Source organism: Mirounga angustirostris, unplaced genomic scaffold (genome assembly GCF_029215605.1).
Source record: "Mirounga angustirostris isolate CCGP_5_RB_7025 unplaced genomic scaffold, mMirAng1.0.hap1 SCAF_1, whole genome shotgun sequence".
Lineage (NCBI taxonomy): Eukaryota > Metazoa > Chordata > Mammalia > Carnivora > Phocidae > Mirounga > Mirounga angustirostris.
In genome coordinates, this window is record NW_026991709.1 from 190,880,613 (window position 1) to 190,900,941 (window position 20,329).

The 20,329-nt window shown below is 37.6% G+C and overlaps 1 protein-coding gene across 1 annotated transcript in view; it reads left to right on the forward strand.

The window, feature by feature from the left end:
- Positions 1-20,329, forward strand: part of DNAH12 (dynein axonemal heavy chain 12) — a 241,211-nt gene that overhangs the window by 69,358 nt on the left and 151,524 nt on the right. The window contains exons 20-27 of the mRNA XM_064594709.1: positions 3,281-3,466; positions 4,075-4,275; positions 6,335-6,529; positions 8,223-8,344; positions 8,441-8,723; positions 16,819-16,938; positions 17,485-17,641; positions 17,868-18,040. Coding sequence (XP_064450779.1) covers positions 3,281-3,466; positions 4,075-4,275; positions 6,335-6,529; positions 8,223-8,344; positions 8,441-8,723; positions 16,819-16,938; positions 17,485-17,641; positions 17,868-18,040 — 1,437 coding nt within the window. The remainder of the gene's footprint in view (positions 1-3,280; positions 3,467-4,074; positions 4,276-6,334; positions 6,530-8,222; positions 8,345-8,440; positions 8,724-16,818; positions 16,939-17,484; positions 17,642-17,867; positions 18,041-20,329) is intronic.

Consider the following 20,329-nt stretch of genomic DNA (forward strand, 5'->3'; position numbering starts at 1 on the left):
GGCTCTTCATTACATCTGTGTCTTTGGGGTAAATACCCAGTAGTGCAATTGCTGGGTCATAGGGTAGCTCTATTTTTAATTTTTTGAGGCACCTCCACACTGTTTTCCAAAGTGGCTGTACCAACTTGCATTCCCACCAACAGTGTAAGAGGGTTCCCCTTTCTCCACAACCTCTCCAACATTTGTTGTTTCTTGTCTTGTCAATTTTTGCCATTCTGACTGGTGTAAGGTGATATCTCAATATGGTTTTGATTTGAATTTCCCTGATGGCTAATGATGATGATCAGTTTTAACGGTTTTTAAATGAATTCCTTAGTGGGGCACCTGACTGGCTCAAGTGGTGGAGCCTGCAACTCTTGATATCAGGGTTTGAACTCTATGTTGGGTGTATAGATTACTTAAAAAATATTAAAAAATAATTGAATTCCTTAGAATTTTCTATATATGAGATCATGTAACCTGTAAATAGAGATAGTTTTATGTTTTTCTTTCCAATCTAAATGTCTTTTTAAGAAAATTTTTCATGTAATTAGTGGCTTGGATATTGACATTAGAGTCTTCTAGTTCAATATTTTTCTTGTCCAGGTCACACAAAGACTTTTGCCCCTCAGAACACAATGTAGCAAGAGAAATGGCTGTAAACAACTGGTAATAAAAGGCAGAATGAAGAAATTCATAGGTAGAAGATAGCAGTATCCTCTGAAAGAAAAGGGCATAGAGCAATTAATTTTGTCATTTGGAAAACAGATAAGGCTTTACTAAGGAGGTGACCAGAAGTATAAATATGATTTTGTTGGGCTTTGAATTGGATTGGGAACAGGAAGAGATAAGTGTTCTTTCTCTATCTCTCTCTGTTAACACATTTTTATTATCGAATACTTGAAGACTATATGTAACGTACATGTAAGCTATGAAGAAAATGAACATGCATGAACTCTTACCTATTCTTTAAAATTAAAAAATTATCAATACTCTTGCTTCTCTCTATGTAATCCTTCCCTATTTTAAGCCCCTTAATCCCCCTTGAAGATAAGTGTGTCATAAATTGTTTGTAATTCTTTTTTTTGTTTGTTCACATTTGTATGTAACAATTTATAAAAATATATCATCCATTTTTAGTCTTACGTGACTTGATTTTTTTTCACTCAGCCTTATGTTTCTAAAACTCATCCATGTCTTGGGAATGACTGTAGTCCTTCATTTTCACTGCTATATATTATTGCTTACTTACCTAATTCATTGATTTTCCTACTTATGGTCTTATGAACAAAGATCCCTCAAAGTACTTACATTTCATATTTCTTCTTTTGTGAAATGCCTATTTAGGCCCTTTGACTCTCTTGTCATTTTTGTTTCAGTGGTTGTTTCTGTTGTTTTTATTGTTAATTTATGAAATTTTTTATAATATATTCTGGGTAATAATCCTTTGTCAGTTATATGATAATGAATCTATCAGTGCATGGTATTTAGATTTTCTTTAACATCTTTTAATAAAGTTATATGGTTTCTCCAAAATAGCTTTGCACAGCTTTCACTTAATGTATCCCTAGGTATGGGCACCTGGCTGGCTCAGTTGGAAGAACATGTGACTCTTGATCTTAGGGTTTGGGTTTGAGTCCCAAGTTAGGTGTAGAGATTACTAAAAAAGATATTAATAAACTTTAGGGGCGCCTGGGTGGCTCAGTCATTAAGCGCCTGCCTTCGGCTCAGGTTATGATCCCAGCGTTCTGGGATGGAGCCCCGCATCAGGCTCCCCGCTCGGCGGGAAGCCTGCCTCTCCCCCCTCCACTCCCCCTGCCTGTGCTCCTCTCTCACTGTGTCTCTCTCTGTCAAATAAATAAATAAAATCTTTAAAAAATATATATTAAAAAAAAACTTTAAAAAATTAAACAAAATTTATCCCTAGGTACTTTATTTTATTGTTGCTATCATAAATTGATCTTTTTGTTAATTATGCTATCTGTGGCTTATATATAGTAATTCTTTTAATTTTCTTTATATTAATTTAATATCTAGTCATTGTACATAGACAATAATCTGTGAACAATGTCCGTTTTTTTCTCCATTATACCCCCTAGGTCCATCCATGTTGCAAATGGTATGATCTCATTCTTTTTTTTTAGAGAGCATGCATACGTGCATGTGTGTGGGGGGAGGGGCAGAGGGAGAGGAAGAGAGAGAGAACCCTAGACATGCTCCATGCCCAGTGCAAAATGTCCCTTGGGGCTCTATCTCACAAGCCTGAGATCATGACCTGAGCCCAAATCAAGAGTTGGAGGCTTAACTGACTGAGCCACCCAGGTGCCCTCATCTCATTCTTTTTTTGTGGCTGAGTAATATTTCATTGTATATATACCACATCCTCTTCCATTCATCTATTGATGGACACTTAGGTTGCTTCCATGTCTTGGGTGTTATAAATAATACTGCAGTAAACATAGCGTGCATATATCTTTTTGAATTCATGTTTTGTTTTTCTTTGGGTAGTTTTTTCTTTAAATTTCTATTCCCCAATCTTTTATTTGTTTATATTACTTCACTGGCTGAGACACTCAATACAGTGTTCATTAGAAGTGGTAATAATAGGTGTGCTTATCTTGTTCTTGGTTTTAAAGAAAATTAAGGAAGGCACGTGTTGTGTTGAGCACTGGGTGTTATATGCAATTAATGTATCATTGAACACTACATCAAGAACTAATGATGTACTATATTTTGGCTAACTGAACATAATAATGAAAAAAACTTCAAAAAAAATAAAATGTTCTAATGTCAATATCAAGAATGATGAACTAAGTATTTTCATTTGGTAGTTAATTTTCACTTCCAAACAGAAGTTACATTTTTGGCATTTTGGTGCAGGCTTTCCCCCCATTTATGTTATGTATGTATGTGTGTGTATTTGTAGCTATATATTATGTTATGTTATATGTTTCTACATATAATATATACAACAACTTTGTGTTTCTATAATAATACCACAGTTTTAATTAGCATAGTCTTATCATATAGTTTAATATCATATAGAATATTTACCCCTTTCTTTTTTGCTCTTAAAATTTTCTGGGCTATTTCTAAATGTTTATTTGTGCAGGTGAACTTTAGAATCATTTTGTTAGTTTCTCTTCTCTAAAATCTAATTGGGATTTTGACTGGACTCATCAAATATGTCAAATAATTTCAAGAACTGTAATCTTTACACTATTGAGGCTTCATCTATAAAATCTATGTGTGCGTGGCAGTCAAAAGAGTGACTCATTATGGTTTATATTTTCACCATTAGGATTATATCCCTACTGTCTCCATCCTGTGTAATCCAGGAATGAGAACTCGTCACTGGAAGCAGATATCAGAAATTGTAGGCTATGACTTGACTCCAGATTCTGGAACTACACTGAGAAAAATTTTAAAATTAAACCTTACACCATACTTGGAAAAATTTGAAGTGATAAGTGCAGGTGCAAGCAAGGTAAATATGAAGATCAACTGAAATACTTTATTTGATGAGTTTGTTAATCAAATGATCACAGTTTTTTTTTGGAGTTGAGTATATAGTACTGGATAGTAGTGGGAGGAGATGGAGGAACACGATAGGAGACCACTCTTTTTTCCCCCCACAACGTGTGTACTTTTATACTACTTCTTTGTAGTAAATCCAAACTAAAAATGGCTCCTTTGACTTCTTCATGTGTGTGTGTCATGTGATGTGTGTGTATTCTAGCAGAGTAAGTATGACCTTCTAGGGTTCTTGAAATATACAGAAAGTATCTTCAGACTGTAGCTTGTAGAAAGGCTACTTCACAGAAAGTTCAGCAGGTATTTTATTCTAGTGTCTATTTTAATACTGACAGTAGTAGTTTTCCTAGCAAGTGAATTTTTTTTTAAACTACACTATTATTCTTAGGAATTTTTAAATTGTTTGAGAAACCTTTTTAACTTAAAGAGAGTTACAGTGTCTTATGCTAAGAAAATGACTGTGTAATGCATCCAATGCTTACTGGATTCACCAGGGAAAGTCGATACAATAAATAAGACCTTTCTTCACCAGCCCCTTCTTTCTCCTTTTCTCCCTTTTAGGAATTTTCATTAGAGAAAGCCCTGCATACAATGATGGGAACCTGGGATGATATTGCTTTTCATATAAGTCCATATCGTGATACTGGAGTCTCTATTCTTTCTTCAGTAGATGAGATTCAGACTCTCCTTGATGATCAAATTATAAAAACTCAGACAATGAGAGGCTCACCTTTCATCAAACCATTTGAAAAAGAGATCAAGGTATGCCAAATATGATAGCTCCTGGTCATTTATAAAAATTGTAATCTTACTACATATATAGTCTTGTGGAAATAAGTCAGTTTGTTGGATAGCTTTGGTGACATACAGGCACAGATATTTAAAATTAGTGTGGAACCATATAGAACAGATCTGAGACATTAACTCTAGTAATTTTGAAAAGAGCAGATTTGTTTTATTAAAAAAAACTTCCCCAATGACAGTGATAGACTTGGAAGGAAAACAGTTGGTATTATTGATTCTAACTTTAGGCAGCCTAGACCCTGTTTCATGCTATATTCTTGTAACTTGTAATGAAGTTCTACATACCATATTTTAGCTATATTTGTAAACAACCAGCTTGAGGGTCTTTTAGAATAATTAATGAATTATGGTCCACTTGATATCAAAACAAATGATATTTGAGACTTAGATTATTTCATATTCTTATAGTTGATATGGGTAAATACTGAAAACAAATTATAATTAATAGCTTCATGGCTAGTATCAAAGTTCTAACTGGGGGCTATATAAAATGGGGGAAAAGACAGACAACAAATGGATGCTTCCCTTGATATTTACAGCCCCTGCTCTAGGGGCTTTACATTTATTAAACCATCTAACCCCCATAACAGATGTTCAAGATGGGCAATGTTATCTGTACTCAGAGATAAGGAAACCAAGGCATTGGAAGATAGGTAATTTACCCACATTCACCCAGGTAATAAATGACAGAACTGGGATTCAAACCAAGGTAGTCTGGTTTTCATTTGAACATAAATAGTGCTTTCATGGAAGACCTTGGCTCTCAATATTTGGAGAAGACAAGAGTGTTGTTCTTCCAAAAGGACATAATGCTACACATTTTCCCATGAATCAGGCTGGTCTACTTCTCCTGATAAGATATTATGTCTTTTGTAGAAATTTCTTATCTAACAAGGGAGAATTTACAAGAAAAAATTTTAAAGCTCTAACAGCTTTTAAAACAATAAAAATAGGAGGCCTAATTTCTTGACACACCGGATCTTAGGCCACATATTTAAGAACCAAAGAGATTGTATAATGGTCTTCAGCTAGTGAAATGTCTTGTCAATTCTAGGAAACCTATGAGACTAAAGAGACTTTTTTGCTTGTCCCTCCCCCTGCCCCCTCCAAGTTGTGTTGATGTAGAGTAGGATTTCTCAACCTGGTACTAATGACATTTTGAGCTCAATAATTCTTTGTTGTGGGGGCTGTCTTGTACATATTAGGAAGTTTAGTGGTGTTCCTGGCTTCTACTCATGAGATATTAGTAGCACCCTCACCTCTCGGTTGTGACAAATGAAAATGTCTCCAGACATTGTCAAATGTCCCCTGGGGTGGAGAGCAAAATAGCCCCTAGGTTGATAACCACTGGTGTACAGCAAGATATTTCTGGATGCTTTTCAGGCTTGGAATGGTTCCCTAAAGATTAAGAAATTGGTCTAAATAACTAGTCATTTCCTATAGTGAGTTTCAATGACTTAGGAAAACTTGGGACTTCTAGAGTTTTTCTAAGTCGATGTGATACCCACAAATGACCTTGAGCTGTTTTGCCTTGATTTAAAAATAACAGTAAATTTTAAATAAATATCCCTTGCTGTAATTTTTTTTTAAAGATTTTATTTATTTATTTGTTGGAGAGAGAGAGAGCACAAGCAGGGAGAGCGGCAGGCAGAGGGAGAAGCAGACTCCCCACTGAGCAAGGAGCCCCACTCGGGACTCCATCCCAGGATCTCAGGATCATGAGCTGAAGGCAGATGCTTAACCGACTGAGCCACCACCCAGGTGTCCCTCCTTGGTGTAATTTATGTTTTTTTCTTTAATAACTGGAAATTAGGGGACGCCTGGGTGGCTCAGTCAGTTAAACATCTGCCTTCGGCTCAGGTCATGATCCCAGAGTCCTGGGATCGAGTCCCGCATCGGGCTCCTTGCTCAGTGGGGAGTCTGCTGCTCTCCCTGTTCGTGCTTTCTCTCTCTCTAATAAATAAATAAAATCTTTAAAAAAATAACTGGAATTTAGTACAGTGTGCTTTTCATTAAGGCCTGGGAAGACCGCTTGATTCGAATACAAGAAACGATTGATGAATGGTTAAAAGTACAATCTCACTGGCTGTACCTGGAGCCCATATTTTGTTCTGAGGATATCATGCAACAGATGCCAGAAGAAGGGCGTCAGTTTCAGACAGTAGACAGACATTGGAGAGATATCATGAAGTTCTGTGCAAAAGATCCAAAGGTGAAGCATTTGTTTTGTCTCTTACAAATAAAGGGAACCTTTCATTGTGGTTATTAAAGAAAGCATCTGGCTCTTTTTTTTTTCTGATTACAGTAACAAAACCTGCTCCCTGTAGACAAACTGGAAAGTTCAGAAAAACAGAAGAAAGCGCCAAGCATTAAAATAACTTTACATTTCAATTCATACGATACACTACTTATAACTCTTAATAGTGCATCCGCCTCAAATGCACATTTAACTCATTTGACTGCAATAGACACTCACTGCTATGCTTCTCTTGTAAAATAAACTGTAAAATAAAATAAGATGGAGGGGGAAAGGGGGTGGGGAGAGAGAAAGAGAAAGAATGAGTATAGATGATTGACCTGACATTCTACTCAATGACTATATGGTTGGGAGCAATGGAACAAAGAATCTGCAGTTCTCAGTTGGCCTCACTTGCTATGTGTCTCCCCTAGTGAGTATAGCACCTTGTTGAGTGTGATTCTCATGTTGAAAGACAGACTATGTATTTTTCATACACATAGTACGCATAGTCCATAGATATACATCCACTTTTTTATCTGGTATTCAACTTAAGAAATAACAATTTCTTCCAATGCTGGATGAAAATTAGCCATGCTGGACTTATTGGGAGTCAACAGTATGCTGAAATGGATGCATTCCAAGGATTTTGCCTCCTTACACAGTAATCTCAGAACCTTTGTGAAACATGATTTCTTGTAGGTCAGAAGTCAGCAGCTTTTTTCTGCAGAGGACCAGGTGGTAAATATTTTAGATTTTGTGGGACATACAGTCTTTTTGCAACTACACAGTCTGCCACTGTAGTAGGGAGAAAGCAGCTAGAGACAGTATGTAAGTGCACGGATGTGTCTGCGCTACAATAAAACTTTCTGGACAGTGACATTTTCATGTACCATGAAATATGATTTTTCTTTTCATTTTTTCATCCTTTTAAAAGTATAAAAATAATTCTTAGCTCACAGGTCATACAAAAACCAGCAGCAGAGCGCATTCCTATATCAAAACATCAAGTTGTACATGTTAAATATATACAATTTTATTTTTTGTCAATTGTACCTTATAAAGCTGAAAAAAAAAAAAAGACACTAGCAGCAAGTTGGATTTAGCCCATGGGATGTAGTTCACCAACGCATACTGTAGATTATTTACAGTTGACAGCTGTAAATGTAAAAATTAAACCACACACCAACTGAAAGGACTTTTCCCACATCATTCAGAAGAATATAGTAGAAATGAAAATGTGCATGACAGTTATAACTTCTCATTTGTAACTTGCATCCTTGGATAAGAATATTTTTTGAGGGCACCTGGGTGGCTCAGTTGGTTGGGCGACTGCCTTCGGCTCAGGTCATGGTCCTGGAGACCCGGGATCGAGTCCCGCATCAGGCTCCCTGCTCGGCGGGGAGTCTGCTTCTCCCTCTGACCCTCCTCCTTCTCATGCTCTCTGTCTCTCATTCTCTCTCTCTCAAATAAATGGATAAAATCTTTAAAAATATATTTTTTTTGATTTTTTGAATTATAATAGTTTTACATGACAAAAAATTTTGTAACAATTTTCATCAGCCTTTTGACATTTCAACATTTTTGACATATACTATAGATAAATATTTAGGACTTATAATTATATCTGGTATATAAGTGCTGACCTGAACAAATGTGTATCTTTTAGGTTCTTGCTGCTGCTTCTTTAGCAGGTTTATTGGAAAAATTGCAGAACTGCAACGAACTTTTGGAGAAAATTATGAAAGGGCTTAATGCATATCTTGAAAAAAAACGACTTTTCTTCCCTCGGTATGATGGATAATTAATTGTGCTATAACTTAAAGCATTTTCTGATAACGTGATGAAGGATAACTAAAGCATTTGTATTTTCATGTTTTTCTCTAGTTTTTTCTTCTTATCTAATGATGAAATGTTAGAGATTTTGTCAGAGACCAAAGACCCACTTAGAGTTCAGCCTCATTTAAAAAAGTGCTTTGAGGGCATTGCTAAGTTGGAATTCCTTCCTAATTTGGATATTAAGGCCATGTATAGCTCTGAAGGCGAGCGAGTGCAGCTGATTGCCCTTATTTCCACGTCTGCAGCGCGAGGTGCCGTGGAAAAGTGGCTCATTCAAGTGGAAGATTTAATGCTCCGGAGTATTCATGATGTGATCGCGGCAGCCAGGCTGGTGTGTTTCCTAAGATTTAACGTACACCCTATGTTCCACAAGTGCTTTCTTTTTAGGAGGTTTTGAATTTGTGCTGGTAAATTAACATTTACAGTTCTTACTATTTTAAACCATTTATTATTTTTTACTCTTTGTTTCTAACATTAAGATAATAATATTAGTAAGAACTGATAATATGTGATTAAGTGCTATAAAGGACAAAAGGTATTATGAGAATAAGGTATAGATGAGTTAGGATGGGGTGGGGGGGGCTTTCTAGTGATAGGCTCTTACAGGAAGTGAAATTGAAAGTGAGACCCAAAGTAGGAATTAACGAGATAAAGAGCAAATGGAAGAGCATCTAGGTATTTTGTGTACAGCCCCTGGGATCAGAAAGAACCTCAGACAGGGGTGTTAAATGCATGATCTCCTGCTGTTCACACCTCAACAATTACTTAGAAACTCAAAATGAGATGAACAAACATTAAAAGAGGGTATATAATATTTGAAAGAAATGTAACACCTAAGTACTACATGTACCTTGCTTATGCTAATCCAGTTAACTTAATCTTGAATAATAAAATTCAGTATATTTTTGTCTTTAGAACCACAAAGGAACAGTTATATAGTTAAAAAAAAAAGGCATTTTTAAATTTTTTAAAATTTTATTATGTTATGTTAGTCACCATACAATACATCATTAGTTTTTGATGTAGTGATCCACGATCCATTGTTTTTGTATAACACCCAGTGCTCCATGCAGTATGTGCCCTCCTTAATACCCATCACCGGGCTAACCAATCCCCCCACCCCCTCCCCTCTAAAACCCTGTTTGTTTCTCAGGTCCATAGTCTCTCTTGTTTCATCTCTCCCTCCAATTCTCCCCGCCCATTTTCCCCTTCCTTCTCCTAATGTCCTCCATGTTATTCCTTATGTTCCACAAATAAGTGAAACCATATGATAATTGACTTTCTCTGCTTGACTTATTTCACTTACCATAATCTCCTCCAGTCCTATCCACGTTCATGTAAAAGTTGGGTATTCATCCTTTCTGATGGCTGAGTAATATTCCATTGTATATATGGACCCCATCTTCTTTATCCATTCATCTGTTGAAGGGCATCTCGGCTCTTTCCACAGTTTGGCTATTGCGGACATTGCTGCTATGAACATTGGGGTGCATATGGCCCTTCTTTTCACTACATCTGTGTCTTTGGGGTAAATACCCAGTAGTGCAATTGCTGGGTCATAGGGTAGCTCTATTTTTAATTTTTTGAGGCACCTCCACACTGTTTTCCAAAGTGGCTGTACCAACTTGCATTCCCACCAACAGTGTAAGAGGGTTCCCCTTTCTCCACAACCTCTCCAACATTTGTTGTTTCTTTCCCTGTCCATTTTGGCCATTCTAACTGGTGTAAGGTGGTATCTCAATGTGGTTTTGATTTGAATTTCCCTGATGGCTAATGATGATGAACATTTTTTCATGTGTCTGTTAGCCATTTGTATGTCTTCTTCAGAGAAGTGTCTGTTCATATCTTCTGCCCACTTTTTGACTTGATTATTTGTTTTTTGGGTGTTGAGTTTGAGAAGTTCTTTATAGATTTTGGATACCAGCCCTTTATCTGTAGTGTCATTTGCAAATATCTTCTGCCATTCTGTGGGTTGCCTCTTTGTTTTGTTGACTGTTTCCTTTGCTGTGCAGAAGCTTTTTATCTTGATCAAGTCCCAAAAGTTCATTTTTGCTTTTGTTTCACTAGCTTTTGGAGATGTATCTTGAAAGAAGTTGCTGTGGCCGATGTCAAAGAGGTTACTGCCTATGTTCTCCTCTAGGATTTTGATGGAGTCCTGTCTCACATTGAGGTCTTTCATCCACTTTGAGTTTATCTTTGTGAATGGTGTTAGAGAATGGTCGAGTTTCCTTCTTCTGCATGTGGCTGTCCCATTTTCCCAGCACCATTTATTGAAGAGACTGTCTTTTTTCCATTGCATGTTTTTTCCTGCTTTGTCAAAGATTATTTGACCATAGAGTTGAGGGTCCATACCTGGGTTCTCTGTTCTGTTCCATTGGTCTATATGTCTGTTTTTGTGCCAGTACCATGCTGTCTTGGTGATCACAGCTTTGTAGTATAGCTTGAAATTGGGCAACGCGATGCCCCCAGCTTTGTTTTTCTTTTTCAACATCTCCTTGGCGATTAAGGGTCTTCACTGATTCCATACAAATTTTAGGATTGTTTGTTCCAGCACTTTGAAAAATGTCATAAGAATTTTGATCAGGATGGCATTAAAGGTATAGATTGCTCTGGGTAGCATAGACATTTTAACAATGTTTATTCTTCTGATCCATGAGCATGGAATATTTTTCCATCTTTTTGTGTCTTCTTCAATTTCTTTCATGAGTGTTCTGTAGTTCCTAGAGTATAGATCCTTTACCTCTTTGGTTAGGTTTATTCTGAGGTATCTTATGGTTTTTGGTGCTATTATAAATGGAATCATTTCTCTAATTTCTCTTTCTACACTTGTGTTGTTAGTGTATAAGAAAGTAACTGATTTCTGTGCATTGATTTTGTATCCTGCCACATTACTGAATTGCTGGATGAGTTCTAGTAATTTGGGGTGGAGTCTTTTGGGCTTTCCCCATAAAGTATCATGTCATCTGCAAACAGAGTTTGACTTCTTCTTTGCCAATTTGAATACCTTTTATTTCTTTCTGTTGTCTGATTGCTATTGCTAGGACTTCTAGTACTATGTTGAACAACAGTGGTGAGAGTGGGCACTCTTGACGTGTTCCTGATCTTAAGGGAGAGGCTCTCAGCTTTTCCCCATTGAGGATGATATTTACTGTGGGTTTTTCATAGATGGATTTTATGAGCTTGAGGAATGTTCCCTCTATCCCTATACTCTGGAGAGTTTTAATCAGGAAAGGATGTTGTATTTTGTCAAATGCTTTTTCTGCATCAATTGAGAGGACCATATGGTTCTTCTCCCTCCTATTAATGTGTTCTATCACATTGATTGATTTGCGAATGTTGAACCACCCTTGCATCCCGGGGATAAATTCCCACTTGGTCGTGGTGGATGATCCTTTTAATGTATTGTTGGATCCTATTAGCTAGGATTTTGTTGAGGATTTTGGAATCCATATTCATCAGGGATATCGGTCTGAAATTCTCCTTTTTGATGGGGTCTTTGCCTGGTTTGGGGACTAAGGTAATGCTGGCCTCATAGAATGAGTTTGGAAGTTTTCCTTCTGTTTCTATTTTTTGAAACAGCTTCAGTAGAATAGGTATTATTTCTTCTTTGAATGTTTGGTAGAATTCCCCAGGGAATCCATCAGGCCCTGGACTCTTGCTTTTGGGGAAGTTTTTGATCACTGCTTCAATCTCGTTACTGGTTATTGGCCTCTTCAGGTTGTCAATTTCTTCCTGTTTCAGTCTTGGCAGCTTATAGGTTTCCAGGAAGGCCTCCATTTCATCCAGATTGCTCAGTTTATTGGCATATAGTTGTTGATAATAATATCTAATAATTGTTTCTATGTCCTTGATGTTAGTCGTAATCTCTCCCCTTTCATTCATAATTTTATTAATTTGGGTCCTTTCTCTTTTCTTTTGGATAAGTCTGGCCAGTGGTTTATTGATCTTATTAATTCTTTCAAAGAACCAACTTCTAGTTTCATTGATCTGTGTTTCTGGTTTCTAATTCATTGATTTCTGCTCTAATTTTTTTTTAAAGATTTTTATTTATTTGTTTAACACAGAGAGAGAGAGCACAAGTAGGCAGAGCAGCAGAGAGAGGGAGAGGGCGAAACAGGCTCTCTGCCGAGCAGTGAGCCTGATGCGGGGCTCGATCCCAGGACCCTGGGACCTGAGCCGAAGGCAGCCACTTAACGACTGAGCCACCCAGGTGCCCCTCCGCTCTAATTTTAATTATTTCTCTTCTAATGCATGGCTTAGGCATCATTTGTTGCTTTTTCTCTAGTTCTTTAAGGTGTAGAGTTAGTTGGTGAATTCGGGATTTTTCTATTTTTTTGAGTGAGGCTTGGATGCCTATGTATTTCCCCCTTAGGACCGCCTTTGCAGTATCCCATAGGTTTTGGACCGATGTGTTTTCGTTCTCATTGATTTCCATGAACTGTTTAAGTTCTTCTTTGATTTCTTGGTTGACCCAAACATTCTTGAGAAGAGTGGTCTTTAGCTTCCAAGTATTTGAATTTCTGCCATATTTTTTCTTGTGATTGAGTTCCAGTTTTAGAGCATTGTGGTCTGAGAATATGCAGGGAATAATCTCAGTCTTTTGGTATCGGTGGAGACCTGCTTTGTGACCCAGTATATGGTCTATTCCGGAGAAGGTTCCATGTGCGCTCGAGAAGAATGAGTATTCTGTTGTTTTAGGGTGGAATGTTCTGTAAATATCTATGAGGTCCATCTGGTCCAATGTATCATTCAAAGCTCTTTTTTCCTTGTTGATTTTCTGCTTAGATGATCTGTCCATTGCTGAGAGTGGAGTATTGAGGTCTACAATTAACGTATTGTTATCAATATGACTCTTTATTTTGGTTAACAGTTGGCTTATGTAGATGGCTGCTCCCATGTTGGGGGCATAGATATTTACAGTAGTTAGATCTTCTTGTTGGACAGACCCTTTAAGAATGATATAGTGTCCTTCTCTGTCTCTTATTACAGACTTTAGTTTAAAATCTAATTTGCCTGATATAAGAATTGCTACCCCAGCTTTCTTTTGAGGTCCGCTGGCATGGAAGATAGATCTCCATCCCTTCACTTTCAGTCTGGATGTATCTTTAGGTTCAAAATGAGTCTCTTGTAGACAGCATATGGATGGGTCCTGTCTTTTTATCCAGTCTGCAACCCTGTGCCGTTTTGTGGGAGCGTTTAGGCCATTCACGTTGAGAGTGATTATTGAAAGATATGAATTAATTGTCATCATGTTGCCTGTGAAGACGTTGTTTTTATAGATTGTCCCTGTAAATTTCTGTTGTAGATCACTCTTGGGGTCTTTCTCCTTTTATAGAACCCCCCTTAATATTTCTTGCAGGGCCAGCTTAGTGGTCACATATTCTTTCAACTTCTGCCGGTCGTGGAAGCTCTGCATCTCTCCATCCATTCTAAATGAAAGCCTTGCCGGATAAAGTATTCTTGGCTGCATGTTCTTCTCATTTAGTACCCTGAAATGTCTTGCCAGCCCTTTCTGGCTTGCCAGGTCTCTGTGGATAGGTCTGATCTTATTCTGATGTTCCTCCCTCTGTATGTAAGGAATCTCTTCCCCCTAACTGCCCTTAAGATGGTTTCCTTGGTTCTAAGATTTGCAAGTTTTACTATTACATGCCAGGGTGTTGGCCTGTTTTCCTTGATCTTGGGAGGGGTCCTCTCTGCCTCTAGGACTCGAATGTTTGTTTCATTCCCCAGATTAGGGAAGTTCTCAGCTACAATTTGCTCAAGTACATCTTCTAGTCCTCTCTCTCTCTCCACTCCCTCCAGGATTCCAATTATTCTGACATTGGAGCGCCTCATGGTGTCACTTATTTCTCTGATCCATGGATTCTGAGTTGTTTTTCCCTGGCCTCCTCTTTTCCCTTTTTTATCTATTATATTGTCTTCCGGGTCGCTTATTCTCTCTTCTGTCTCAATTACCCTAGCTGTTAGATTATCTAGATTGGATTGGATCTCATTGATAGCATTTTTAAGTTGTGCCAATTCACCTTTTATTTCTGCCCTTAAAGACTCTATGTTGCCATTAATTGATTTCTCCATGCTAGCCATTGTCTTCACAATTGCTAGCCTGAATTCCATCTCTGACATCTTGGTTATATCTGCATCCATTTGTAAATCTGCAGCATAAGTCATAATCTCTGAGTCTTTTCTGTTTTGGGGGCTCCTCCTCCTAGTCATTCTGTTGATGGGTGTTTGAGGGAATGTATAGAGTCCAAATTATTGACCAGAACCCAAGCAAGATGCACCTGTTTTCTTGGGACCTTAGGGTTGCTGGCCTCTTGTTTTCCCAGCCTGTCTTCTGGGGGAGGGTCCTGCCGTGCTGTTACTCAGGCAACCCTGTTCGGGCGGAGTTGCCCTGCGCCCCTGTGGTGGGGGATGGGCTCAGCGGGAATCAGTCTTTGGGGCTTTTGTTCTCTGGCGCCTTTCCCTGGCAGCTTTCCGCGTCTCTTCTGCGAGTCAGAGCAGAAGAGACCGTTTCCAACCCTCTGCCTCAGAGCAGAGACCGCAGTCTGTTCTTCAGTGAGCCCTCCAGGCCACACTCTCTCCGTTTCTGTCCGTGCTGCTATAAACTGCAGTGTCCTGGGTTGTGTGCCCCTCCGCAGCACTCCCAGTCCTGCCTCCAGATCGGGACACGTCTCTGCCCTTTGTGCTTCTAAAACCGCCAGCCACTCCCAGTTCAAGCGTGCGCGCAACTCCACCGCTGGGGGTTTCCACCCCAGGGGTTGCAGTTCACCTGCGCGACCCCGGCTCACCGGGTTTCCATCTCAGAGGCTGCAGTTCGCGTGAGTGCGACTGTCGCTCCGGGTTTCTGCCGGGGGGGGGGGGGGGGGGGGGGGGGCTGCAGTTCGCGTGCGCCCCGGGTTTTCCACCCCGGGGGCTGCCCTAAAGTCCTTTCCCCATGCTACCGGTCTGCCAGTCTGTGCCTGTCCGCAGCACGTGACGCTGTCATTCACCGGCTGTATAGGATCCCCATGTCCAGGCACCCTCCTGCTGCTGTTTATCCTCCGGTATCTGCCCGCAGAATCACGGCTCTCCGCTTTGTACCTCAAAACCAACTGCCTGCGATATTCTGTTTGTAGAGATCCAGATCTTCTTACATCTCAGGCTGGTTTCATGGGTGCTCAGAGAGGTCTGGTAGATATCCAGCTCAATTCCGGGACCAGTTGAAATAGGGTCCCCCTACTCCTCTGCCATCTTTCCCCTCTCAAAAAAAGGCATTTAAAAGGCATTGCAGCCTTTTAAAATCCAGCAAACTTACTTTATATGAGTGAGGTATCCCTTTTCTTTCACGCGGTAAAGCTCATTTTATTGCAGTGGCTATTCTATTCAGTTTCAATGTTCCTGCAGATAAATCTTGAATTTTTCTCTTCTTTTTCTATTTATGATCCCAAACAGATTAAAATATGCAGGAAAAAATCAACATTATCCATGAAAGTATTTCCTTAATTAGTATAGAAATTTACCTTCTATGTACCTAGCAATGGCTCATACATTCTTTGAAACTTATCCTTCTTTGAAACTTGTCACTTGTTTTTATTTCCAAATATTGCTAATACAATGCATTTAAGTTTATATCTTTACGTTCAACATTATTTTTTCCAAGATGGTGTTACTGTATTAAAAATATAGTTCCCATTAGTGTCAACTTCAAATTTTGTTCTGCAGTTTTTTCAGTTTATAATTTGAATCTACTATTATCACTTGAAGCATGTTATTTTTTTTAAAGGTTAAACTTCACCCTCAATCCATTTAAATGCATTTTGAACATAAAAATGTTAGAAAGAAATGAGAGTATAATTTGAACTCAAAAGCACAAATTGTTAAATTATGTATAATTCAACAAATATTTAATTGTTCAAATTGTATACTCTGGTCATATAAGTTTTTAGAAAAGCTATAGATAAATCCTACAAGGGTTCTAACTACTAACCCAGTCCTCCACTAGATTGTGTAGTCTCCTTTTAAATTAAATCAGCATCAATATATAATCTATTAGACTGACTTTTTTTTTACAGATTAATAAAACCCTTATATTTCATTATAATAGAACTAATATGTATTCTATATAGAAAACTTGAGAACTCCCCATAGCAAAGCAACATAAAAATCATATAGAAATCACTTTCGAGAATAATCAACAATTAAATTCTTCCAGAGATAACTGTTAACATATTAATGTTCATTTTTCTACTCTTTTATGAATAAACAAATAATTTAAAAATATAATTTATAACAATTTTTCTTTTAAATAGTCATCTGAAAGTTTTCATGACTATGTGATGTTCTAGCCTATGAATGTACCAAATATTGTTATTTCCCTATTGTTAGACATTTAGCTTTTTATTCCTTCCATAATCTTTTAAAGTTAGAAATGCATTTTAATTACTCAGGCTTATCCAGAATCTGCAAGAAAAGATTGGGTTCGAGAGTGGCCTGGCCAAGTTGTACTTTGTGTTTCTCAAATGTTCTGGACTTCTGAGACACAGGAAGTTATAAGTGGTGGGACAGAGGTAAAGCATTTATTTATTTATTTATTTATTTATTTATTTATTTATTATCTATCTATCTATCTAATTAATTAATTAATTAATTAATTTATAGCGTGCACAGGGGAGGGGCAGAGGCAGAGGGAGAGGGAGAATCTTAAGCAGGCTCCATGCCCAGCATGGAGTCTGAAGTGGGGCTTGATCTCACAACCCTGAGGTCATGACCTGAGCCAAAATCAAGAGTCGGATGCTTAACCAACTGAGCCATCCAGGTGCCCCAAAGCTTTTTTTTACATATACATTCTTTTCTACTGCTATGTTTCTTAGTTAGCTTATCTATTCTTTGTAAAGGCAGTCTTCCCACCAGTTTGTACACCTAGCATTAAAATTATACAATTCTTTGGAAACCTGTTCTTGTATTTTATGAAGCTTAGACAAAGTCATTCTGTTTTAGAATTCATTTCTATATTAAGATATATTATGAAGTCAGAATTGTTTTGTAAAAGAATATATAAAATACATGTTTTAAATACTATATACCATTAGTTTAATTGCTTTTTTATTTTGTAGGCATTAAAGAAGTACTATAAGGAACTTCAGAATCAACTAAATGATATTGTAGAGCTGGTAAGGGGAAAACTGTCTAAGCAGACCAGGATTACTCTGGGAGCTTTGGTTACAATTGATGTCCATGCCAGAGATGTGGTCATGGACATGATTGATATGGGTATGTGACTCTTTCCTGTAATGTTAAAGATAAAATATTAATAGCTTCTAGAAACAAAGATTTATACTATACATCTTTTTCTCTCTCAACAGAATTTATTTTACATGATCTTTTTATAAATTGGAAAACAAATTATTTGCTGTTATAAAAGATGATAGGATACCTATTTTTCAAATTATTTTTCCATTTCAGGATTATGTATCTTGTTTTAATTTATTCTTTCTAGGTGTGTCCCATGATACAGATTTCCAGTGGCTTGCTCAGCTTCGATATTATTGGGAATTTGAAAATGCTCGAGTTCGTATCATTAATTGCAATGTAAAATATGCTTATGAATATCTTGGTAATTCACCTCGACTTGTCATTACACCTCTAACTGACAGGTGTTACAGAACATTGGTATGCATTTAAATTATTTTAATTCATACATTAAAAATTACTTTTTGGTTTGTTGTCATATTTTCTTATCCAAATTTAACATGGCTATCCTCATTTTATTCTCTTATCTGTAATAGTTGAATAGAGCTATCCCTTCCTAATCCCAAAATCCCTTTATATGAAATTATAGTAATGAATATTTACTTCTGGATGCTTTTGTAGAATACAAAAGTGTTTGGATATTAATGCTTGAAAATCATGAGTCACTCCCATTGGGGATAATTAGAAAAAGAAGGTATTAGAGATTTAAAGAGAAAATAGGAGCTTCAGAAAATGGTATCAGTTTTTGCAGTGGGGTTCTGGGAGACATGACAGGAAGATGAGTAAAGTCCATCTGAGCCTTAGAACTCAAAGTTAGTTCTGTTGAAAAGGAGGGAGAAAGCTGAAATGTAGGGGGTGTGAAATGTGTAAGGTCTGTGCTTGTTGAGAAGCTATGGAAGATAAAGCTATGACTATAAAAAACAAACAAAAACAAAAAAACCCAAACCACCCAGGAATAAGGTTGCCAGATAAAATATGGGACTCTCAGGTAAATTTGAAATTCAGAGAAACAATGAATAATTTGTTAGTATAAGTATGTCCCAAATATTGCACAGGACATACTTATACTAACAAATTATTCATTGTTTCTCTGAAATTCAAATTTAACTGGGCATTCTGCATTTTTATTTGCTAAATCTGGCAACCCTACCTGGGAATTGAGAAGAAGCATCAAGAAACACCAATCCATCTGTGCTGAGTAAGTAAAATTAAAGTCTCTTTGAGTTCTCTAGAAGCAGAGACAAAATGGGGATTCTTGGGCAGATGATTTACTGAGGATGTCCTCAGTAAAAACCTGGAGGGAAGTGAGGAAAATAGGGGGGAAAGCTAAATAAAGATGTAATTTCAACAGAAGTATAGCCTTAGCCTGATCTCATGGGGGAGCTTTGGAGCATAAATGGCATCATGGGGGTACCCCACTTTAAGGCAAAGGGGCCTTTTATATCCCTTTATGGTCATTGGCTATCAGTCACCCCTGGGGCTAGGGGTACGAAAATAAAGAAAGGGAAACCTCACTAAAATAGAGTTCGGAGACCAGAAGGAGAAGTTCTCAAGCTCTACTGCCACTTGTTGTGCAAAACCAAGAGGAAAAAGCATGCACTTGACTTCCCAGACAGGAATAAGGACTTTCTTCTTGTCCAGAAAGAGCCCAGCTAATAAGAGACTATCACAACTCAGCCAATAAAAAGCTACTACACTTGGAACTCCCAGTTTCCTCCAATGGACTTCTTGTTTATAATGGCCTCTCCCATCGGGCCCTTTCCTCTATAAAAGAGCATTCCTCTCCTTTGTTCTCTAGACAACCATGGTTTTGTAGTAGCTTGCGTGTTCTGAATTGCATTTGTCTACTATTCCTGAATAAACCCATTTTTGCTGGTAAGCTAACTGACAGTTTTAAGGGTAACAGGCGTGTGAGTAAGCTTTCGGGTATTTATGGATAAAGTAGCTCCTATTAATAAAGAGCAATTCTCAGGAGAAAAAGACAGTTCTGAGCTATTTGTAGCTGATACAGCAATTGGGGGGTTGGATGCAATGGCCAGTAAAGGGTGCCAGTGCATCTAGGATAAAATGTTTCACCAAACCTTCTACTTTCTCAGGAAGCTACCAGAGAGCAGGGACCATGTCTGTCTTGTTCTCTACTCTAGGGGTGAACAAGTACACAGTCCCTAAATATTTGTTGGGTAAATGAATCTCAAGCATCTGTGTCCTATCTGGGATCTCAGAAAAATCAGAAGCTGTGAATACTTGGGGAAGCTCATAGCTTTGAGTTGTAAGATCAGAATCCCATTAAACACTTGTCTAGAACACTAGACACTGAAAAAAAAAATTCTATTATCCATAATAAAGGGAACCCATTTGTAAGCATTTTGAGAGAACCTGAGGTTTCCAGCAATCGAGTTAATAGGCATTAATAGTATAGCAATTATAAACTTAAGATGGGTAAAATATTGATATTGCCTTTAATAAACTGTTCTTTTATTTTAATAAATGTAAAATATGATTTGTTAATCAAAATGTATTTTATTAAATTATTATTTTAAAAAATTTAATTAACATATAATGTATTATTTGTTTCAGAGGTACAGGTCTATGATTCATCAGTCTTCCACAATTCACAGTGCTCACCATAGTACATACCCTCCCAATGTCCATCACCAGCCACCCCATCCCTCCCACCCACCCCCCTCCACTCCAGCAACCCTCAGTTTG